The sequence below is a fragment of the Lissotriton helveticus genome, chromosome 4_1, assembly GCF_964261635.1.
Source record: "Lissotriton helveticus chromosome 4_1, aLisHel1.1, whole genome shotgun sequence".
NCBI classification, from domain to species: domain Eukaryota; kingdom Metazoa; phylum Chordata; class Amphibia; order Caudata; family Salamandridae; genus Lissotriton; species Lissotriton helveticus.
The window spans coordinates 585726996-585751713 of record NC_136063.1 but is presented as its reverse complement, the minus strand read 5'-3'; the positions used below and the strand labels follow the sequence as shown (position 1 = coordinate 585751713).

At 53.4% G+C, this 24718-nt stretch overlaps 1 protein-coding gene across 7 annotated transcripts in view; it reads right to left on the bottom strand.

Annotated features, from left to right (window-relative positions):
* Positions 1–24718, bottom strand: part of MYBL1 (MYB proto-oncogene like 1) — a 673529-nt gene that overhangs the window by 202835 nt on the left and 445976 nt on the right. For all 7 annotated transcript variants that reach the window (XM_078687219.1, XM_078687216.1, XM_078687217.1 and 4 more), the window contains one exon: positions 24558–24700. In XM_078687219.1, the coding sequence (XP_078543345.1) occupies positions 24558–24700 (143 nt within the window). The remainder of the gene's footprint in view (positions 1–24557; positions 24701–24718) is intronic.

Genomic DNA, 24718 nt, shown 5'->3' with positions numbered 1-24718 from the left:
CGTATACCGACTTTGTGGAGGGATGCCTGGCTGCCAGAATGACGTTACAGACTTCAGGAGGCAAGTCAAATGGCCTCAACTGTCGCCGCTCAATCTCCAAGCATGGAGGTGGAGACTGGACAGGTTCGGGTGGAGGACCGTCCCCTGCTGCTGTGACAGAAGGTCCTCCTGAAGCGGCAGACGAACCAGGGGATCAACTGACATACTGAGTAGCTCTGGATACCAGTACCTTCGTGCCCAGTCCGGAGCTACAAGGATGACTTGGGCCCGGTCGCGCTTGATCTTCTTCAGCACTCGGGGCAGAAGTGGTATAGGCGGAAAGGCGTACAACAGACCGCAACTCCACTCGCGACAAAAAGCGTCTCCGAGCAAGTGCCGCCTTGGAAATTCCAACGCGCAGAACAGATGACATTGCGCGTTCTCTTCGGTAGCGAATAGATCTAACCAAGGCTCTCCCCATTGCTGAAAGAGGCCTTGCGCCACGTCCGAGTTCAGACGCCATTCGTGATCCATCATGCACCGACGGCTGAGCTTGTCTGCCCTGGCGTTCAGAGAACCTGCCAGGTGTTGAGCCACCAGGGTCACGCCCTGGCGGTCCAGCAATTGCCAAAGGCGCAGAGCCTCCTGGCAAAGGGTCCACGACCCCAACCCGCCCTGTTTGTTGCAGTACCACATGGCGGTGCTGTTGTCCGTGAACACCTGCACTACACTCCCCCGGACAGAGGGGAGGAATGCCTTCAGTGCTAGACGAATCGCCCGTAACTCCAACAGGTTGATGTGGAGCCGGGCCTCCGCCGGAGACCAGAGGCCTCTGATCTCCGCCTCTCCCAAGTGGCCTCCCCAACCCTGGAGGGACGCGTCCGTCACAACTACATGCTCCGGTTGGGGAAGGGAGAGGGATCTGCCGCTGACCCAATCGTGGTCCGTGAGCCACCACTGCAGCTGTCTCGCAGTGCCCTCCGAGATCAGGACGTGGTCGGACAGGTTGCCCTGATGCTGGGCCCACTGAAACTTCAGGTCCCACTGCAGAGCCCGCATCCGCCACCTGGCGTGATGCACCAGAAGGATGCAGGAGGCCATCAGTCCCAGAAGCCGCAGCGTCAACCTGACCGAGACCCGGGATAACGGCTGAAAGATGGGAATCAGAGCCTGAATATCCCGGACCCGCTGTTCGGGTGGATAAACCCGAAACTGCGGCGAGTCCAGAACCGCTCCGATGAAGAGGAGCTTCTGAGAGGGGCACAGGTGTGACTTTGGCACATTGATGGAGAACCCCAGCTGGTGCAGGAGATCTGCCGTAGTCTGGAGGTGGCTGACGACTGTCTGGGGCGAGCCCGCCTTTAACAACCAGTCGTCGAGGTAGGGGAAGACTGAAACCCCTAACCTGCACAGATGAGCTGCGACCACCGCCATCACCTTTGTGAACACCCGTGGGGCGCTGGTAAGGCGAAGGGGAGCACGGTAAACTGAAAGTGCTCGTGGCCAACCGTGAACCGCAGGTAGCGCCGGTGGGCCGGCAGGACGGGGATGTGGAAATAAGCGTCCTGCAAGTCCAACGCTACCATCCAGTCTCCTGGGTCCAGGGCAGCTAAGACCTGAGCCAGTGTCAGCATCTTGAACTTCTCCTTCCGGAGGAAGCCGTTGACGTTCCGTAGATCCAAGATAGGGCGGAGGCCCCCCTTGCCCTTCTTGGGTACCAGAAAGTAGTGGGAGTAGCAACCACACCCTACTTCTGGCCCAGGAACGCGCTCGATGGCCCCCTTGGCCAAGAGGGCCGTAACTTCCTCCTGCAGAATTCGCAAGTGATCCCCCGATACACGGTGGTTCTGCGGTGGCATGGCTGGAGGAGTCGCCTCGAAGGGGAGGGAGTAGCCCCTTCGGACGATCTGCAGCACCCACCTGTCCGAAGTGACAGTGCGCCAGTGGAGGTGGTGATGGCGAACCCTGCCCCCTACTGGCGTCACATGGGCCTGAAAGCACAGACTAGGAGGGTTTTGAGGCAGATGCTGCGGGGGAAGGTGTGGACTGACCTCGCCGTCGACCCCTACCGCCCGGACGGCGGTTCCCACGGCCGCCACCGCGATGGGTATTGCCCTGCGGAGCGTGGCTAGCGGCACGTGTGGGTGCACCCCTTCCGTGGCCACGAAAGGAGTGAAAAGCAGCCGATTGCTGGCGCGGGGCCGAGAGGCCCAAGGACTTGGCCGTAGCCCTGGAGTCCTTAAAGCGCTCGAGCGCATGGTCTGCTTTGTCGCCAAAGAGGCGACGGCCATCAAACGGCATGTCCATGAGTGTGTTCTGGACATCTGCCGAAAAGTTGGCGGACCTCAGCCAGGCGTGGCGTCTGACCGCCACCGTCGTTGCCATCGCTCTACCTAGCGAGTCGGTGGTATCCAGCCCACACCGGATGGAATACTTGGTTGCATCCCGGCCTTCCACAAGGGCTTGGCCGTGTTTGGCCCGTACCTCCAACGGACACTCTGGCAGCACTTCCGCGACCGTATCCCAAAGAGAGTGGGTGTAACGGCCCAAGAGGCACGCGGTGTTAGAAGACCGCAGGCCCAGACTAAGGGATGAGAAGATTTTTTTTACCATACTGCTCATACCTCTTGGATTCCCTGTCCGGCGGAGCCGACGGGAACGCGGTCTGGGAATTAGAGGCCTGGATAACCAGGCTCTCGGGGGTAGGGTGGGTGGACAGAAAACATGGGTCGCCCGGGGCTGGGCGTGGCGTCTGGCCACGTTCCTATCTACGGGCGAACCCGTAGCGGGCTTGGACCAAGTGCCCAGAAGAACGTCGGTCAAGGCCTCATTAAAAGGCAGCAGAGGCTCGGCCGAGCTTGACTGCGGTTTAAGGACCTCAGTGAGGAGGTTAGTCCTCACGGCCGCGACGGGGAGCTCAAGGCCCAAGGCCTTGGCAGCCCTCATCAACACCACACTATACGTTGCCCCCTCCTCCTTATAAGCCACGGTAGGAGGGGAGACAAAACCAGTGTCTGGAGAGGTGTCCAGCCCACTGGCCTCCCAAGGTCTCCTGCCCAGTCCTCATGAGACTGACACTCCCTGGTCAGAGGGTACTCAGACCCCTCCCAGTCCTCTTCATCACCCATCTCCTGAAACTCAGGGTTCTCAACTATAGGGGCCTGTTCATAAAAGTGAAACTCACCAAACGACGTCTGGAGCGGCGCCCATCGGGGCCGTCCCGACGTCTGAACAGGAACGAAGGTGGAACCGGGGACGGCGCCGCTCGAGGACGGCGCCGGAGGCGACACCTGAGGGTCCGACGCCGGGGAGGTCGTAAGGTCCACCGGCGACGAACCAGATCCCGAAGGAGGGCCAGCGGCGTCCCGCGGCGCCGGGCCCGAAGGCGCCGACGGCGCTGAACCCTGCGGTGCCGGGCCCGAAGGCGCCGGTGGCGTCGGGAGAGTGGGGCCTAGCGGCGCCGGGCCCGAAGGTGTCGGCGGCGTCGGGGCCGAAGCACCCGACGGCGTCGGGGCCGAAGCCCCCGACCCGCTAGAGGCCCCGACGGGTCCGCTGGGCCCGAAGGCGCCGCGGAGCCCGTCGGAGGAGAGAGGTTCCTCATGGCCATGAGGAAGCGCTCGATCTCCTCTTGCGACGCGTTAAGCCCAGGGACCGTAGGGTATGGGGCTGGACGCGGCGCCCGCGACTCCGACGGAGCCGCGTGGGTGGTGTCACCCAAACCCCCGGCCGCATCGCGCGAGCGTCGGGGGGAGTCCGAAGAGCGATGACGCCGCTTGGACTTCTTGTGCCTCTTACCTGACGACGACTTTGACCCGGAGGAGTGCGGCCTACTCTAGGAACTGTGGTGGCTCCGAGCCCGCGACCTGTCCCTCGACCTCCCATGGGATCAGGACCTCTCGCGGGACCGACTGCCGGAATTCGAGTCGCCTGCGGGACCGCTCCCGCGTGGCTTTCGAAGAGAGGGCCCAGCAGTCGGAGCAGGCCTTGTCGTCGTGGTCAACGCCGAGACAAGATAAACACACGCGGTGAGGATCCGTGACCGACATCAGGCGGTCGCAATAATCGCAGTGCTTAAAGCCGGGCATCCCTACGGCACCGTTCGGAGTCGAAAGACTTCGAGAAACAATCAAAAGCGATCAAAAAAGTTAGTAAAAAATGACTAGGGTTACTGCTTTTTCCAGATCTGCGCTTGCTGGCGTGGAAAAAAGAAGAACTGACGTCAGCACGCGGAGGCGGCGTCTAAGTACTCCGACGACGTCATCACGGCGCCCATGACGCCGACGACGGACGGGGAGCCGCAGACGACGCCTACCGACGCGCAAGGGTACTGCTACGCAAAAATTTCCGGATCCAGTCTGACGCCTGGGGATATTCTAAGGTAAGGAATCTAATACTAACGTGTCTCTTTCAGATACTGGTGCCAATAAACTAGGGCCCTGAAAGGGGATGACCTTAACCCTAGATATCGGTTCGCAGAACGGGGAGGATGGGTGGGTCGGTAAGGAATCTATCACTAACTAATGTCTCTTACAGATATATCGTTACACAAGTAGTAACTTGTGCATCTGAAAGAGACACGTTAGTGATAGATTCCTTACCTTAGAATAGATACCCCAGCAATACCAACCACGGTGGTGGGTCTGCGAACCAATAATCACACCAGAATGTCCTGGAGGACGGAACGGCCAAAGAAGCCATCCCTCCAGACTTGACTGTCCAGGCAGTAGTGTCTTGCGAACGTGTGCAGCGAGGCCCACGTAGCTGCCTGGCAAATGTCCTGCAAGGGCACTCCCCGGCCCAGGGCAGTTGTAGTCGCCGTGGCCCAAGTGGAATGAGCCCTCAATCCAACAGGGGGCTCCTTCTTAGCCATGGAGTAACACGCCTGGATACACAACGTGATCCACTGGGAGATGGTCCTCTTGTGCACCGCTTTCCCCTTCTTAGCGCCCACGTAACCAACAAAGAGTTGGTCATCCACCCGGAACTGGCGTGTGCGATCCAAGTAGAATGAGAGCGCACGTTTTGGGTCCAGACGGTGGAGCCGCTCTTCCTCTTTAGAGGGATGCGGAGGTGGAAAGAAGGTTGGCAAGGTGATGGACTGCCCGATGTGGAAGGCTGAGACAACCCTGGGCAGGAAAGATGGCTTAGTACGCAACACAACCTTGTCCGGATGGACAGAAAGGAAAGGTGGAGTACAAGAAAGGGCCTGGAGCTCACTCACTCTCCTGGCAGAGGTGATGGCAACCAGGAAAGCAGTCTTCAGAGTTAGAAGGCGAAGAGGACAGTTGTGAAGTGGCTCAAAGGGAGCGCACATCAGGAAAGTAAGAACAAGGTTCAAGTCCCACTGGGGCATCACCACTTTGTCCGGATGTACAGAAAGGAAAGGTGGAGTACAACAAAGGGCCTGGAGCTCATTCACTCTCCTGGCAGAGGTGATGGCAACCAGGAAAGCAGTCTTCAAAGTAAGAAGACGGAGAGGACAGTTGTGAAGTGGCTAAAAAGGGAGCGCACATCAGAAACGTAAGAACCAGGTTCAAGTCCCACTGAGGCATCACAAACGGAACAGGAGGAAACCTGTGTGTGATGCCCCTAAGAAATCTATTTACAATAGGGGACTTGAACAAAGAAGGCTGATCAGGTAGCCTTAAGAATGCAGAAAGGGCAGAAAGGTAGCCCTTGACAGTGCCCAGAGCAGAGCCCTGCTGGGCAAGAGAAAGAAGGAAGAGGAGAACCTCAGAAAGGGGGCAGAGAGTGGGTCCACAGCCTTTGCTGTGCACCATGCCACAAATCTGTTCCACCTGCAGGCGTATACCGACTTTGTGGAGGGAAGCCTGGCTGCCAGAATGACATTACAGACTTCGGGAGGCACGTCAATTGGCCTCAACTGTCGCCGCTCAATCTCCAAGCTTGTAGGTGGAGACTGGACAGGTTCGGGTGGAGGACCGTCCCCTGCTGCTGCGACAGAAGGTCCTCCCGAAGAGGCAGACGAATCGGGGGATCGACTGACATGCTGAGTAGCTCGGGATACCAGTATCTTCGTGCCCAGTCCGGAGCCACAAGGATAACCTGGGCCCGGTCGCGCCTGATCTTCTTCAGCACTCTGGGCAGAAGTGGTATAGATGGAAAGGCGTACAATAGACCGCAACTCCACTCGCGACGAAAAGCGTCTCCGAGCGAGTGCCGCCTTGGAAATTCCAACGCGCAGATCTGATGACATTGCGTGTTCTCTTCGGTGGCGAATACATCTAACCAAGGCTCTCCCCACTGCTGAAAGAGGCCTTGCGCCACGTCCGAGCTCAGACGCCATTCGTGGTCCATCATGCACCGACGGCTGAGTTCGTCCGCCCTGGTATTCAGAGAACCTGCCAGGTGTTGAACCACCAGGGTCACGCCCTGACTTTCCAGCCACTGCCAGAGGCGCTGAGGTTCCTGGCATAGGGTCCACGACCCCACTCCGTCCTCTTTGTTGCAGTACCACATGGTGGTGGTGTTGTCCGTGAACACCTGCACTACACTCCCCCGGACAGAGGGGAGGAATGCCTTCAGTGCTAGACGAATCGCCCGTAACTCCAACAGGTTGATGTGGAGCCGGGCCTCCGCCGGAGACCAGAGTCCTCTGATCTTCGCCTCTCCCATGTGGCCACCCCAGCCCTGGAGGGACGCGTCCGTCACAACTGCGTGCTCTGGGTGAGGTAGGGAGAGGGATCTGCCACTGACCGAATCGCGGTCTGTGAGCCACCACTGCAACTGTCTCGCAGTGCCCTCCGAGATCAAGACGTGATCGGACAAGTTGCCCTGATGCTGGGCCCACTGAAACTTCAGGTCCCACTGCAGAGCCCGCATCCGCCACCGGGCGCGACGCACCAGAAGGATGCAGGAGGCCATCAGCCCCAGAAGCCACAGCGTCAACCTGACCGTGACTCGGGATAAAGGCTGAAAGATCGGAATCAGAGCCTGAATATCCCGAACCCGCTGTTCGGGAGGATAAACCCGAAACTGCGCCGAGACTAGAACCGCTCCGATGAAGAGGAGCTTCTGAGAGGGACACAGGTGCGACTTTGGCACATTGATGGAGAACCCCAGCAAGTGCAGGAGGTCGGCCGTAGTCTGGAGATGGCTGACGACTGTCTGGGGCGAGCCCGCCTTCAACAACCAGTCGTCGAGGTAGGGGAAGACTGACACCCCCAACCTGCGCAGATGAGCTGCGACCACCGCCATCACCTTCGTGAACACCCGTGGGGCGCTGGTAAGGCCGAGGGGGGAGCACGGTAAACTGAAAGTGCTCGTGGCCTACCGTGAACCGCAGGTAACGCCGGCAGGACGGGGATGTGAAAATAAGCGTCCTGCAAGTCTAACGCTACCATCCAGTCTCCGGGGTCCAGGGCAGCTAAGACCTGAGCCAAAGTCAGCATCTTGAACTTCTCCTGTCGGAGGAAGCCGTTGACGTTCCGTAGGTCCAAGATAGGGCGCAGGCCCCCTTTGCCCTTCTTTGGTACCAGAAGTAGTGGGAGTAACATCCACACCCTACTTCTGGCCCAGGAACGCGCTTGATGCCCCCCTTGGCCAAGAGGGCCGTGACTTCCTCTTGCAGAAGTCGCAAGTGATCCCCCAACACGCGGTGGAATTGCGGTGGTATGGATGGAGGGGTCGCCTCGAAGGGGAGGGAGTAGCCCCTTCGGACGATTTGCAGCACCCACCTGTCCGATGTGATAGTGCGCCAGTGGAAGTGGTGATGGCGAACCCTGCCTCCCACAGGCGTCACATGGGCCTGAAAACTCGGACTAGGAAGGTTTTGAGGCAGGTGCTGCGGAGGGAGGTGTGGACTGGCCTCGCCGTTGACCCCGACCGCCGCCACACGGTTTCCACGGCCGCCACCGCGCTGTTGGACATTCTGCGATGCGTGGCTGGCAGCACGTGTGGGGACGCCCCTCCCGTGGCCACGAAAGGAGCGAAAGGCACCCGATTGCTGGCGCGTGGCCGAGAGGCCTAAGGACTTCGCCGTCGCCCTGGAGTCCTTAAAGCGCTCCAGCGCATGGTCTGCTTTGTCACCAAAAAGGCGACGGCCATCGAACGGCATGTCCAGAAGAGTGGCCTGGACATCGGCCGAAAAATTGGCGGACCTCAACCAGGCGTGGCGCCTAACTGCCACCGTCGTTGCCATCGCCCTGCCCAGTGAGTCCGTGGTATCCAGCCCACACCGGATGAAGTATCGCCCGCATCTCGACCCTCCACAAGGGCTTGGGTGAGTTTAGCCCGGACCTCCTCCGGGCATTGTGGCAGCACGTCCGCGACCGTGTCCCACAGAGTGTGAGTGTAGCGGCCCAAGAGACACGCGGTATTGACAGACCGCAGTCCCAAACTCAGGGACGAGAACACCTTCTTCCCGAACTGTTCATATCTCTTGGATTCCCGATCGGGCGGGGCCGTCGGGAATGTGGTCTGGGAAGTGGAGGCCTGGATAACCAGGCTCTCGGGGGTGGGGTGGGTGGACAAAAAGCAAGGGTCGCCCGGAGCCGGCCGGTAGCGTCTGGCCACGTTCCTATCCACAGGCGGACCTGTGGCGGGCTTGAACCAAGTGCCCAGAAGAACGTCACATAAGGCCTCGTTAAACGGCAGCAGAGGCTCATTGGAGCTTGCCTGCGGTTTAAGGACCTCAGTGAGGAGGTTAGTCCTCACGGCCGCGACGGGGAGCTCAAGGTTTAAGGCCTTGGCCGCCCTCGTCAACGCTACGCTTTAAGCAGCCCCCTCCTCCGTAGCCACGGTGAGAGGGGAGACAAATCCAGTGTCTGGCGAGGTGTCAATACCACTGGCCTCCCCAAGCTCATATGTCCAGTCCTCTTGAGACTGGCACTCCTGTGCCAGAGGGTCCTCAGACCCCTCCCAACCACCTTCGTCACCAGTCTCCTGTAACACAGGGTCAACAGACTGAGCCTCCTCATGGAAATAAAAATCTCCAAAGGCCGTCGGAAGCGGCGTCCAGCGGCGCCGTTCCGGCACCAGAGTCGGACCGAAGGGAAGATTGGGGACGGCGTCCACAGTGGGCGCCGGGGGCGACACCCACGGGGCCGGCGCCGGTGAGGTCGTGAGGTCGACCGGCGACGACCCGGATCCGGAAGCGGATCCGGTGAGGTCCTGCGGCGCCAGGACCAAAGTCGCCGGCGGCGCCGAAGCACCCGGCGGCGTCGAGGCCAAAGCACCCGACCCCCTAGGGCCTCCAGCCGGGACCGCTGGGCCCGAAGGCGCCACGGACCCGGCTGAGATGGGAGGGACCTCATGGCCATGAGGTACCGCTCGATCTCCTCCGGCGTCGCGCCGTGCCCAGGGACCCGAAGGAGTGGGGCAGGCGGCGACGCTTGCGACTCTCTCGGAGCCGCGTGGGCGGTGTTGCCCGGGCCCCCGGCCGCATCGTGCGAGCGTCGGGGTGGGTCGGAGGAACGATGATGCCTCTCCGACCTCTCATGCCTCTTACCTGAGGACTTGGATCCCGACGACCGATGTCCACTTCCGGAGCTGCGAGGACTCCGACCCCGCGACCGGTCCCTCGACCTCCCGTGGGACCGGGACCTGGAATGGCGCGGGGCCGACTGCCGGAGCTCGAGCCGCTTGCGGGACTGCTCCCGCCTAGCCTTCGACGTCAGGGCTCGGCAGTCGGAGCAGGTACGGTCGTGGTGGTCGAGGCCTAAGCACTTCAGGCACCGGCGATGGGGGTCCGTGACCGACACCAGTCGGTCGCACGTCGAACAGGGCTTGAACCCGGGCATCCGATACAGTCGAAGACTCGAAGGAAGAAATGATCAAAAGAATCAAAAAGTTTAGCTAAAAAATGACTAGGGGTAGAGCTTCTCCGGATCTGCGCTAGCTGGCGCGGAAAAAAGAAGAACTGACGTCAGCGCGCATGGACGGCGTCTAAGTACTCAGACGACGTCATTCCGGCGCCGACGACGGACACGGAGCCGCGAACGACGCCTACCGACGCGCAGGGGTATTGCTACGCAAAAATTTCCGGATCCAGTCTGACGCCTGGGGATATTCTAAGGTAAGGAATCTATCACTAACGTGTCTCTTTCAGATCTATAGCCTAGTAAGGGGCGAAATGCAGATTGGGGTTAATGAGCGGCCATGGATAGGCCAAAGGAGCTGGCTGTAGCTCTGCTATGCTTGAAGTGCTCTAGTATGGAGTTTTGCCTTCTCACCAAAGAGGTGAGTCTTGGACATCCCCGAGAAGCCGGTGGTTCTCAGGCAGGCGTGGCATCTCAGTGCTTCTGAATGAAATCGCTCTGCCCAGCGAGTCGGCCATGTGAAGTCCACATCTGATGGCAAACTTTGCTGCATCTCGCCCATCAGCAATTACTTCAGAGTGCATGGTTCGGGCTTCCTCAGAGACAATGGGCAGCATTTGCGCAACCAAATTCCACACAGTGTGCTGGTATCGGCCCAAAAGGCATGTGGTGTTTACCGACCGTAGTGCTAGGCTGGCGGAGAGAAAATCCGCTAACTGAAGGTATCCAGCCTTTTGGATTCCCTATCCAGTGGGGTGGTGGGGAACGCGCTGGGACTGATCCTAGAAGTGGAGGCTTTGGCCACCAAGCTTTCCGGGATGGAGTGCTGGGTGAGAGACCTGGAGTTCCCGGGAGCAAGGGGATGGCAGCAGACAGTTGGCCTGTGCACAGGAGCCACTGTGCAGGGCATAGACCAGGCCCCAAGGAGGACCTCTGTAATGGCTTGATTGAATGGGAGTAAAGGTTCAGAAGGGGATACTCCCGGCTGAAAAACCTCTATCGAGACGTTCACCTTGACTGCCAATAGGAGCAGCTCAAGGTGCAGGGCAGCCACCCTTGCTCCGCCACTGCGAAAGAGGCACCCTCCTCCGTAGTAAGGATACGAGGAGAGACCTGGTCAGTGTCTGTTGAAGTGTCCAAATCACTGGCATCTGCCAGTTCCTCATACCAATTGTCCTCTGTATCACAAGGGGAGATAGGTAACCATAAGGGTCACACCAATCATCACCCTTGAAAGGACGGTCAAAAGAAAGAGGCAGTGGCTTTGATTTGGAAGACATGGTACCATTAGGCACCAGAATCAGTGCCGGGCAATGTCTATGGGGCTCAGTGTCCGAGTCGGGTATAATGATGGGACCGGTGCCACCAGGAGCGATGGTACTGGAGTGGGTGCTGGGGAAAGTCTCTCCGGAACTAAGGGGCCCAACAAGCGCCTAGGGCGAACCCGCCGGTTGAGAACCAGCAGGGGGCCCTGCCACATCCTTGGGGCCTGAATGTGCTTCAGAGGGGTCAGGCCACGCAATATGAGGTACATAGCCTTAAAAAACTCTCTGAGTTGGGTGGTGGTCGGTCTAGCGCCAGGAAACTCAGGGAGGTGCAGAGCCGCCCCTGCCAAAGGCTCCACCACAAAGTGAGGCTTACAATGCAGCTTCTCCTTTGACAGGTTTGATGAACCTGGGTGGGGAAGTCTAAGAGTGATTTGACTTCTTGGATTTCTTTTTCTAATGGGACTTACCCAACGATCTTAATTGAGACAACTACCATCAGGAGTGGCTGTGCAAACGGTCCTGGGACCTTCTCCATCGCTGGGATCAAGAGTGTAGCGGTGTAGTCCGACGTTGAGGAAGAAAAAGAGTTACTTACCTGTAACTTCAGTTATCCAGTATTGGTGTCTTACATAGGTTCAGATGCTTGAATCATCCCCGCTGTTGAGGTGGGAGTCTCACGGTAAAAACAAACATTTATATAAAAGCAGTAATACATATCATAATATGCTATAATGCACTGCATAGTCATTCCAGTAGCCCATCCCTGTCCTTTTGTAAAAAAGAACAAAAGTTGAAACACAGCCAATCAGGCTCTAGCACCCTCCACAGAGAGGTAAGTCCCTCAGATTTTCGAGCACAAGTGACAAGAGTGATATATCCGTAATAAGGGAATCCTCTCCGGGAAGGAGGGTGGGTCACATGAATCTATGAAAGATACCAATACTGGATAACTGAAGTTACAGTTAAGTAACTTGTTTTCTTATCCAGTATTGGATATTTCATAGATTCATGTGCTTGAATCAGAATAGCTGGCAGTTATACAATTTTAATGTTAGAGGATGGCGGTTATCATATGAATGGCAAACAGATATCCTCATAAATAGTTATACATGTACATATCCACTAAATATGCATGAACATATGAAAAAGAAGCATTTATGCATATAGAGAACATAAACCAGCAATTACTTGTGAATCAAATACATTGAATTTAGCATTTAATAATTAATCACCTCCACAACAGAGGCTTACCTTGCTGCAAAAGATTACGGACCCGATGTAGGTCCCCAAATACCGGTCGGTAACGGCCGAATTCGTATTTGGTGATTGAGATGTAGGGGCCATTATTTTACAGAATCGGTACATTTACCGAATCGGTAAATTTACCGATTCTGTAAAATACCGAATCGGTAATTTTACCGATTCGGTAAATCCCAGATGTAGGTAGCACTGTTTACAGTTTACAGTGCTACAGGCCTTCTGAATTCGGTATTTTATCACCCAATACATTTGGGTGGTAAAATACCGAATTCAGGTGTACATGCACATCTGTGCATGTACACCTGTGCCATGTGACACACAGACATGCCCTTAGGGCACGTATGTGTGCCACATGCCACACAAGCCTGGAATTGGGGTGCTACAGGGTCTCAAAGTGACACCCCGTTCACCCTTGCAGGATTCGGTATTTACCGAATCGGTTAACACCGATTCGGTATTTCCCATTGATTCCTATGGGCTTCAAGGCCCATAGGAATCAATGGGAAATAGCGATTCGGTATTTACCGATTCGGTAAATACCGAATCGTACAGATTCGGTAATTTATTACCTACATCTGCCTCCTTCCGATTTACCGACTCTTAAATACCGAATCGGTATGATTCGGTATTTAAGAGTCGGTAAATCGGAATTACCTACATCGGGCCCTACATGAAACTGTTTGTCCTACCAGCTGCTTCTTCCTCCGTAACCAAATCCAGGCAGCAATGCTGTGTAAATATATGCACATTCTTCCATGTTGCGGACCGGCGAATTTTATCCAATGGCACTCCAGCAAAAAGCGCCGCTGAGGATGACACTTCTCTCTTGGAATGAGCCTTAGGTTTGAGAGAAAGCAGACTGCCTGCTTTAGTATGGCAAAAATGAATAGCCGCGACAATTCATTTTGCAATTGTTACTTTAGTCACTGCCGTACTTGGCTTTTGCACACCATAGGATACAAACAGTTGATCAGATGTTCGGAAGGTCTTAGTATTTGACAGATACAATTTGAGGCATCTCTTTATATCCAGTGTATGAAGTGCCTTTTCAGCTGGGGAATTAGGATTAAGAAAGAATGTTTGAAGAATAACCGGCTCATTAAAATGGAAAGTTCATGGTACCTTTGGAATAAATGCAGGATTCGTTCTGAGGAGAACGTAGTTATTAGTAAAGCAAAGGTAAGGCTCTTTAATTTTAAAGGCTTGAATTTCGCTGACTCTCCTCGCCTAAGTAAGAGCCAACAATAATGCAACTTTCCAGGAACTGTATTTGAGTTCAGCTCTGTGAATTGACTCAAAGGGATGTTTCAGAAGTTGCGCCAGAATCAGATTAAGCCTCCATTCCAGTGGAGGAGCTCTTACAGGTAGATATACTCTGAAAAGTCCTTTCATAAACTACTTTACCAGTCAATTTGATCCTCCTGGGGAAGCTTCTCAATGAAGCATTGTAGAGAATCTCACAGGGATCTATCATAGAGGCCCAGGAGAGCCTCCGTGTTGGATACTTTCAGCAAGGAGGCCGAAGTGCCACACACCCTCCGTGCCCAGGAATCTTGTGTCTTGCTCTCCTTGTCTGGTGGTACAGTGGAGGAAGATGCAAAGGCATGGTTCTTTCTTGCCGCCGCAATTATTACTGAGTCCGGGGGAGGGTCGGCTCTGAGGAAGAGTGGATCATCCTCTGGTGAGCGATATTTTTTCAGAATCCTCGCTGGAGCGCATTTGATCGTCGTAGGTGTGAGGAAGACTTCCATGACTGGTTCTATAATGCCCGGAGCCAAGGGAAGCAGAGGTTTAGCCACTGTCTTGTGATGCAAGGTTTCAAAGATCACGGAAGACTTGCTTTGGCGAGCTGGCATAGGAATACCCAGCTTAAGTGCCCCTCTGCCCAAAATGTCCTGAAATGTGTAGATGTCATCCACTGGAGAAATTCTCGACGGTGGACTGTCCATCATAGTTGGAGAATAGTCTTTATGTGAATTGTGAGTGGACGATGAGGAAGGAGTAGGAGATCTACGCTCTCTCCTCCTGCTGCTTGATCTGGACCTCCATCTGCGTGAATGCAACGGGGTGCGTGTCCGCTCTCTGGCTCTTGAAGGAGATCGATCCCGATCCGCTGGCTGGAACAAACGAGCCAACTGCGACCTGTGTTGGGGACTGGAGTACTCCTGCGCTGCTGTGTCCTCGTCAGGAGCCCAGTGATGCAATGGTCTATACCATCTAGGTGACAACCTGATGGAAGGTGACTTCTGCCCTTCTCTCCTCTCAGGAGATTGTGCCGGAGGAGATGGATTCATCTATTCATACAATGACCTTGCTGGTGAATGTCTTGACACTGTGCTGTCAGAAGAGATCACAACCTCTGGGGATCTGGATGTTGATCGTCGGTGTGAGTCATGAGAGCCTGAAGGTGATGAAGATAGGCTCACTTGAAGAGAGGCCTCCCTGGAAGGGCACTTAGACGGAGATCTGGAGCGTCTATGTGCTGCCTGGGATCCTGACGGAGACATCTGCCTCGATGAAGGCCTCCTCTTCTTAGATGGAGGACTTGAACGTACCGGAGAACGTCCCTTGGACTATGAACGCCTCTCCGACGCCGATGCCTTTTTTCCCAAAGTTGTTTCAGCAGATTTCTGCCTTGACGTCGACCGGTGATGGGCCAGAGACGGAGCTCTCAATCTCGACGTCGTTCTCACAGGCGTCTTCTGTCTCGACGTCGAGGTATGTTGGATGGAGGACAAGGACCCATGCTGCTGCTGCCTCGACGCCGACGGAGGTGTCTTGTGCCTCGACGCCGAAGACCGGTGAACTGTCCTCGGCGGAGACCTGTCGCTCAACGTCGAACGACGACGACGGAGTAACATGCTTCGACGTCGAACTCCGGTGATGAGGCGTCGACGGTGTGTATCAGTCCTGGCCTTCTTCTTGCCACAGGAAGGGCAAGGGTCGAAAAGGGAAGGCATTTTTAACAAAAATAAACCCTTTCTGTAAGACATAAAAAGCAGCACCAGCACTCTAAAGTCAAAAGACGTCGAGTGAAAGTGAAAAACTTGAAGAATAACAAGATATTTTTGACAGAAAGTCAAAAAAGGTAGGAGCTAAAAATCCAGGGTCCTGGCTGAAGGAGCCGGAAAGAACAACTGACCTAACTGTCACCCCTGAGGCATGATGAGAAGCTGAGAGTCATGGCTGCCTTAAAAGCACGGTGCCAGTTTGTTGAAAATGCTTTCATTTTCTATGGTTTTGGTTAACAATGCGGCCTGTCGGCTAACAATGTCTACTTTATTTGCACTTTTTATGATATATGAGTGTTTTTCTGCTCAATAAAAACCAGAGTTCAAGTGCTACTTGCCCTCAGGTGTTTTTATATGTTTGCAAATAATCTTTATATGGGTATTTCTATTGTTTAGCCTCCTATTGGGAGCTGCATTGGTATGAGAAAAAATGATATATGTACATACATATATGTAGAGCTGTATATATGTAATTTCCATATATAATTTTTATATTATTTCCGGGGTCCCCGCACAAGGGCGGGAATATTCAGTGCTTTTGACTATTGAGGAGGATCCCCTGGAAGAGAAGTTTGCTTTTCAACAGAACCTGCTGCAGTCGGGAAGCGGGTGAGGTAATCCTGCAGCATAGTTGTTACGTCTGGTACTAACACCACAGGCATTTGTATCATGGGTTCTTGATGAGGTATCAATACCTCTGGCCTTTCCATAGGTTGATGGTAATGTGTGCCATAATAATCATCATCATCATCCTCCTCCTCTTGAAATTTTACGTGGAGTTTTGAAGGGCTGGTGGCCGGACTAAACAACCCATCATCCTCATACTCCTCCAAAAACTGACCAGGACGCAAACGAGGGATGTAAGAAGGGTCCTGGTAAAAACCTCTCGTCTAAGGGATCATTGAGGAGAACCTACAAAATTGGGGTGAACTGCAATGAAGAAGGCCTTTTTCATTGGGACGTCAATGAGATGTTCGTCGACGGTGAAACGGATACGGTCGATGTTGACATAACAGTTGTCAATGATGGTGTATTCATCTTCGAAGCCGTCGATGGCAGAACTAATGTTGATAAAGTTGTAGTTGTTGACGAAGTGGTCATCGTCGACAGCAGGAATGTCGTTGACGGAAGAGATGTTGACAGAGGCGATGTTGTCCGAGTCCTCATCGACGGTGTAGGCGACGAATGGTAAGAGGTTATCATCAACGATGGCACAGTCTTCGTTGAGGATTCTGTCGAGAATAAAAGCGTCTAAGAGGAATGTTGAGGAGGCAACTCCAAAGGTGGCTTTGCGGTGCACAAGGCCTTTTTTGATGACAAGGAGGACTTAACAGACTCTGACTGAGTCTTAGGCTGTTTGAAGGTAGTCTTTGGGGCTTTTTTTCCACAGGTTTTTCCTAAGAAGGGAATGGCAGCTTCCATATTTTAGAGGTTATGTGCTGAGACTCATAATAGGACTTTTTTTGAAGATTTCTTGTGCACTTAGGGGATTCCTCAGATCTGTCCCTTTTCTTTGCCAGATGGACTGACGCCTGGGAACTACTACTGCCCTCGTCATCAGACACCACAGAGGTCTTTGATTTCAGCCTTTCTAGCCAAATAAGTAATCTGACTTCCATCTCTTTTAAGGTTTTTGAAGAAAAAGTCCTACAGATCCTCCAGTCCTTAACCTTATGAGAAGGGTACAGGCAATAAATACAATCCTTGTGGGGATCTTCACAATGTAGCCTCTTCTTCCCACATGACCCACAAGGCCTGAAAAATCCTTTTTTAGAAAAATCAGACATTCTGTACTCACAAAATTCAAAGATGAAAGAAAACTGAGCAGAGCTCAGGGAGACTACCTGTCACAACGACGTGCGGTAGAAAATCTGAGGGACCTGCCTCTCTGTGGAGTGTTCTAGAGGGTGCTAGAGTCTGATTGGCTGTGTTTCAATTTTGGTCCTTTTTGTTTACAAAAGGACAGGGATGGGCTACTGAAATGACTATGCAGTGCAATATAGCATATTATGATATGTATTACTCCTATTATTTATATGTTTATTTTTACCGTGCGACTCCCACCTCGTCTTGGAGTCGTGGTCCTGCTCCAAGCACCAGAAGCAAACCAGATGAGGGTCTGTCACAGACATCTGTCTTTGACAGCCAACACATGGTTTGAAACCTGATGGCTTCTTAGGAGACATCCCTAGCATGCCAGGAGATGCAATTTCGAAAAATGCCTAGACACAAAGTAGAGAAAAAAGTCAGTCAAAAAAGAGGGGTAGCTCTCTGGGGATCAGCTCTGACTGGCGCGGAAAGTAAAGAACTGCCATCAGCGTACTGGGGTAGTACCTATACATGCACCACACATGTCACTTCTGGCATGGATGCCACCAAGCTGAAAGCTGGCAACTACTGGTGTGCAGGGGATATTCTAAGGTAAGTAATCTGCAGCTAGAAGTCTGTATCAGTTATAATGTATTTTCCTTAAAAATGGATAAGGTAACCCATCATTCACAGCAGCATGCTTATATGAGTTAACAAACTGTAGGCTGAATGTTTATTTTAGATGTAAAACAGCCCAAAATGCATTGCAAAGCAAGAAGCTCTATCAGATACAGAATGATACACCAGACAACGGCATGACAATCAGAGAGAATGAATATGCTACTTACCAGTATGCATCTGTCCTTGGCATGTAGGGCTGCTAACATTCATATCTATTGCATAGATCGCCGCCTAGTGTTGGGTCCGGATGATTGCACATTGTTGTCCTGGAAGAGTCTTCGAAGTATCACGAGATAGGTGTCTCCTCCCCTGGACTACAGTGCGCATGGGCATCGACTCCATCCCCAGATTGTTTTTAGCCATTGTGGCAAAGATGGAGTGTGATAGTAGAAATGATGTTCATGCTAGTGATGAAATGCAAGAAGTAATCTGCAGCTGCTACAGGCGCCGGGGAGGAGGGTGGGCGATATGAATGTTAGCAGCCCTACATGCCAAGAACAAATGCATACTGGTAAGTAGCATATTCAGTTCGAGGCATGTGGGCTGCTAAATTCATATCTATTGCATAGAATACATAGCAGTCCCCTCATTTAGCGGCGGCCGCCCGTGCCAGCTGCAGAAGTCTGAAAAAGAGTTTTGAGAACAGCCTGTCCTACAGCTGCCTGCTGTTTGGAGTGCACATCTACACAGTAATGTTTGGTAAATGTATGTGGTGTAGCCCACGTGGCTGCTCTACAAATGTCTTCCAAAGGAATGTTACCTAGGAATGCCATGGAGGCCCCCAACTTGCGTGTGGAGTGCGCTTTGGGGGGGACCGTTAAAGTGCGTTTAGCCTTCTGATAACAGATTTGAATACATTTAACGATCCACCTGGCTATTCCAGCTTTGGAAATAGGGTTGCCTTTGTGCGGTGCCGAGAAGGCAATGAAAAGTTGCTGTGTCTTTCTAAAGTGTTGTGTTCTGTCAATGTAGTACATTAATGCCCTTTTAACGTCTAGCGTGTGGAGCATTCTTTCCGCTACTGTTTCCGGGTTTGGAAAGAATGCGGGCAGTTCAATTGTCTGATTGACATGAAACTGTGACACCACCTTTGGAAGGAACTTGGGGTTAGTGCGAAGCACTACCCTGTTTGAATGGACTTGAATAAATGGCTCTTGTATTGTGAGCGCTTGTAGCTCACTAACACGTCTTAGAGACGTGATAGCAATGAGGAAAGCCACTTTCCATGTCAAGAACTGAACCTCACACGAATGTAGAGGCTCAAAAGGTGGGCCCATCAACCTAGTGAGGACCACGTTGAGATTCCATACTGGAGCGGGTGGGGTCCTGGGAGGAATGACCCGCTTCAGCCCTTCTAGGAAAGCTTTAATGGCAGGCACCCTGAAAACAGAGAGATGCTGCCTGTTCTGAAGATAAGCCGCTATGGCGGATAAATGTATCCTAATGGAAGCGTACGCTAGATTGCATTTGTAAAGATGCAACAAATAGCAGATGATGTTAGGAATGGATGCATCTAGCGGGTTTATGTTATGTGCTGTACAATAAATGACAAACCGCTTCCATTTTGCTGCATAGCAAGCTCTCGTAGTGGGCTTCCGTGCCTCCCTGATGATGTCCATGCATTCCGGAGGCAGGTTAAGGTAGCCAAACTCTAAGACCTCAGGAGCCAGATCGCCAGATTGAGCTGGTGCGGATCTGGATGCTGAATGTCGCCATGGTTCTGCGTCAAAAGTCTGGGTGTGAGGTGCAGCCTTTGGTGCGGTACCACGGAGAGTTCTAGAAACGTGGTGTACCATGGTTGGCGTGCCCACGTTGGAGCAACCAGGATGAGTGTCATCGAGTGTTGCTTTAGCTTTCTTGCCACCAGCGGTATTAGAGGTGCTGGGGGAAAAGCGTACGCAAATCTGCCTGACCAGTTCATCCATATCGCATTGCCCTGCGATTGTGGGTGAGGGAACCTGGCGGCAAAGCTGTGGCATTTTGCGTTTTCCCTTGTGGCAAACAGGTCTATCTCTGGATGACCCCACTGCTGGAAGTACGGGCGGAGTACTGATGGATGTATCTCCCACTCGTGCATTTGATGGCTGTACCTGCTGAGCAGATCCGCCATCTGATTGTCCTTGCCATGAGGAAAATGTTCCTCTGAATGGCCCACTTCCACGTGCTCTGAGCCAGATGAGACAGCTGTGGAGAGTGCGTACCCCCCTGCTTCTGGATATAGTACATGGCAGTCATGTTGTCCGTCCGGATCAACACGACTTTGTTGCACTGATGTACCTTGAAGGACTTGAGTGCCATGAAGATTGCCATTAACTCTAGATAGTTGATGTGCATCTTCTTTTGCTGTGTCGTCCATAGTCCCTGCACCGTGTAGTGGAGCACATGAGCTCCCCATCCCTGGAGAGAGGCGTCCGTCGTCATGATGATCTGCGGCACAGGCTCCTGGAACGGTCGGCCCTTGCAAAGGTTGTGTGGATTCCACCAATGCAGAGAGCTGTATGCCCGACCACTTACCAACACTAGGTCTTTCAATTGTCCTTGAGCCTGTGTCCACTGATGCGCGAAGCATTCCTGGAGCGGACGCATATGCAACCTCGCGTGCGGGACTATGAATATGCAGGAGGCCATCATGCCTATCAACTGCATAAACACTCTCGCTGGGAGTGATTGTTGCGGTCTGAACCTTTGGATGAGCGACTGGATGTTGTCGATCCTCACCTGGTTCGGCTGAGCTGTAGCAGTCAAGGTATTTATTGTCGCGCCTAGGTACTGCCGCACATGGGCTGGCTGAAGGTGCGACTTGGGATAGTTCAGTGAGAACCCCAGACTGTGAAGGAGGTGAATTGTGTGGGACATGTCCACGGCGCACTGCTGTTCCGACTTTGCTTGAACGAGCCAGTCGTCTAGGTAAGGGTAGACATGTATGTTTTGTCTCCTGAGGTGCGCCGCTACAGTCGCCAGACACTTTGTGAACACCCTGGGGGCAGTGGTCACTCCGAAGGGTAGGACCTTGAACTGGTAATGCTTGTTTTGTATGGTGAACCTGAGGTACTTTCTGTGGGATGGGTGGAGTGGTATGTGAAAGTAAGCATCCTTGAGGTCCAAGGTTGCGAGGAAGTCTCCCTGGTTTAACAGTGGAAGAACCTGCTGCAGTGTTAACATGTGGAAGTGTTCTGAGAGGATGTACAGGTTGAGGGGGCGTAGGTCCAGAATGGCCCTGAGCGAGCCGTCCTTCTTTGGGATTAAGAAGTACAGGGAATAAACCCCTGTGCCTTCTTCCTCCACCGGCACGAGCTCTATTGCGCCTTTTTGCAGCATTACAAGAACCTCCTGCTGCAATAAGTGCAAGTGCTCTGCTGACATAGGTCGTTGTCTTGGGGGTATGTTGGGTGGAGTGGACGTTAACTCTAAACAATAACCGAACTGGATAAGTTTCCTCACCCACCTGTCTGTGGTGATGGACGTCCAGACTGGCAGGAACTGCTTGAGTCTCCCCCCGACAGGTGTTGGATGGTCGGGGGGAAGGGACAGAGAGTCACTGTTTGTTGGCAGCAGAGGAGCGGGAACTATTGTTGCCTCTGCCTATGCCTTTGGCGCTGTTGCCTCTGTAACCACCTCTATTCTGTTTCGGGTACGGGGCTTGGGCGCCTCCTCTGCCGAAATGTGACTGCTGTGCCAAGTGGCCTCTGGTAGTACCCCGCGCACTTGAGCGACGAAAAGTGTTTCCTCTGAATTGCTGAGACTGAAGCGCCCCCATGGACTTAGCCGTCTCAGTATCTTTTTTGATCTTCTCGAGTGTGGTGTCAACCTCCGGCCCAAACAGTCAGTCTGGATTGACGGGCTGGTTGAGGATAGTTGTTTGTATTTCTGGTTTGAACCCTGAGATGCGGAGCCATGCTTGACGCCTCAACATAACACTTGTGTTGACTGCTCTTGCTGCTGTATCTGCCACGTCTAGCGCACATTTAATTGCAGCGTTAGAAATGAGCTTGCCCTCTTGTATCAGAAACTCAGCTCCTTCTTTAAACTGGTCTGGAAGGTGTTGTAAGAGCTTCTCTAAGGTGTCATAGTGCACCCTATCATACCTGGCTAATAGGGCTTGTGTATTGGATATGCGCCATATGTTTGCTGCCTGCGCTGCTACCCTTTTGCCCCCTGCCTCCAGCACTTTCGACTCTTTGTCCGGGGGAGGAGCTTCACCCGTTGTCTGTGAATTTGCCCTCTTGCGGGCATTGGAGACGACCAAAGAGTCTAGAGGCAACTGTCCCCGTATATAAGCAGGGTCCCCAGGTGCCGGTCTGTATTTCTTTTCTATCCGTGGGTTGACCACCCGTGCCCTGGTGGGTTCCTTGAAAATGTCAGTAGCATGTTTGAGAACCCCTTTAAGCATTGGCAGTGTTTTTACAGTTTTCTCCGATGCAGAGAATGTATCAAACAAAAAGTCAACTTCCACAGGGTCGGCATGCATCTCCACCTTGTGATTTGCAGCCGCCCGTTCGATTAAGGCATTACATGCCGCTGAGTCTTCAGTAGGAGAAGCCTTTATTCCATAAAGCTGTGGGTCACTAACCACCTGTTGGTCACCCTGGTCACCAGTGTCTATCCATGAGTCCTGCTGCTCATCAGGGTCATTATTGGCAGGGAAGTTATACTCCTCATTCTGTTCACTGCCATCCCCATCTGAGTAAGTGGGTGAAGGTGTTGGACTCCTCCTAGGCTATTGAGGAATGGGTTCCACAAGCTCTGGAGTATCTGGTGCAGGCCTTTTCTTTTTTAGAGGGATTACATAGGAGTCCACCGGCTGGGATGTAATTTTCCTCTTGTAGAGCATTAATTTTCCCGTGTCGGCGTCGATAAAATGCTCCGATTCGTCGTCTTGCGAAAGTGGTCGAGCAGAGCTTCCACTACGCTGAGTCTGCCGCAGCCCCTCCGAGTCATCGGGCACTGCACGAGGTGCGAAAGCCTTCGGCGCCACATTCGGCGGCAGAGTATAGAGGATCGGCGTCGAAGTCTTCTTCGGCGGAACCGTCGTCGTCGGTACTGAGGGCGTTTTCGGCTCCGACGTCCTGTCCCGTATCCTCTTCAGGGAGTCCGCGACCTGCTTAGTAAAAGAAGCGGACGGCTTCGTCGATCCGACCGAGGGCCTTGATCCACCACCAGGTGATGATCCGAGCGTTAACGACTGCTGTTTGGGCGCGGACGCACCCTCGACGACAAGGGTTCGGTCCCCCGTCTTGGCCTTAGGCGTGGACGCTGCCGACTTCGGATATGCAGATTTTTCCCTTTGCGACGTGGTTCCAGACTTCGGCTCGGCGGCCTTCGCCGACGCCACTTCGACTGGCCGTTTGCCTGTAGGCGCGGTAGTCTTGGGTGAAGGTTTTTCGATAGTTTCCTTCGACGTCGACTCCACCACCTTACTCGACACATGCTCGACGACCTTCTTCGAGCCGGCCTCCTTGGCCCCTTTGGGTGCCTTGTCGTGTTCGACCGCCTTTTTTGGCTTCGAAGCCTCCGAAGACGACGGTGTCGAAGTTGTCTCTGCCGTCTTCGGTTTCGATGGCGTGTCGGCCATTTTAGAAGAAGTCGAAGCCGATGGTTTCGGTTTCGTTTTCTGTAACGGAGGCTCCGCCGAAATGTCTGTAGCCGGGCCAGAAGGCGGGGCCGAGGACTTAGGTTGAGGGTTGTGGGTAAGGCCGAGCGGCGATCCCGTGACCTGAGCCTTAGTTATTGTACGGACGGGGCATAGCTCTTCCTCCGAGCGATCTTCCGCGGGCCCATAAACTTCCTCGTCGTCCCCTACCTCCTCGACGTAGTCGTCTAGGTCCAGGCCCTCAACGGCGTCACCGTAGTCGGCCTCGACCTCCGCCGATGGAGGCGAGATCTGAAGCTGAAGCTCTAGCTCGTCTGCTTCGGGGTCGTTGAAGATGTCCACAGGTGCCGGTGCCGATCGCTGGGCCTCGAGGCGCGCCACGCGCCGAATCTTGAGCGTCTTCTTCGACCTGAACTTCGAACAGGCCATACAGTTGGCCTCGTTGTGGTCCGGCGACAGGCACTTGTTGCATACAGGATGCACGTCGATGTGTGGGTACTTCGAACCGCACACGGGACACTTTTTGAACGGACTTCGTTCCATTGTAGTTTCGTCGGGGTCCTGCTGCGCCGAAGGGCCTCGATGACTGAAGAGTCACGCGACTCCCCAGGAAACCGACTCGAAGAGTTGGAGTATACACGAGAACCGAGCGCCAACAATACCGACGAGGTTAGAAAGCCTTTTGGCCTTTAGAGAACAGTTTTTTACCGATTCCGACAGGAGACGTCGAAATCACATCCGAACCCAATGGCGGAAAAAAACAATCTGGGGATGGAGTCGATGCCCATGCGCACTGTAGTCCAGGGGAGGAGCCACCTATCTCCTGATACTTCGAAGACTCTTCCAGGACAACAATGTGCAATCATCCGGACCCAACACTAGGCGGCGATCTATGCAATAGATATGAATTTAGCAGCCCACATGCCTCGAACATAATGGTCTCGGCCGATATAAGCTCAGATCAAAAATCGTTCAGGCCTGTGACTGAAAGAACCTGATCCAAATAAGCCAATGGATGAAGAGAGATGACCCAAACCCCACCCTATGTATACTGTAAGCAATAGGTGTATCAGACAGATGTTGACAACCCATTTCAAAAAAGGAGACAGAAATGAGGTCAAGACACAACAAAGGCAAGATAAATAATGTTAACAATGGAACGAGTAAACACAGCTCTTACCCAGCATTTTCCTTTTGATTTTTAGGTGTTATGTCTTTGTGAAGCGGAGTTGTAATAAGAACTTTTTGCCCACATATTGGAGTGGATGTAAATGATGGATTTTCAAGGTTAAGTTGCTCATTTCCAGAGTAAACATTGAAAAACTAGTAAAAGAAAACAAA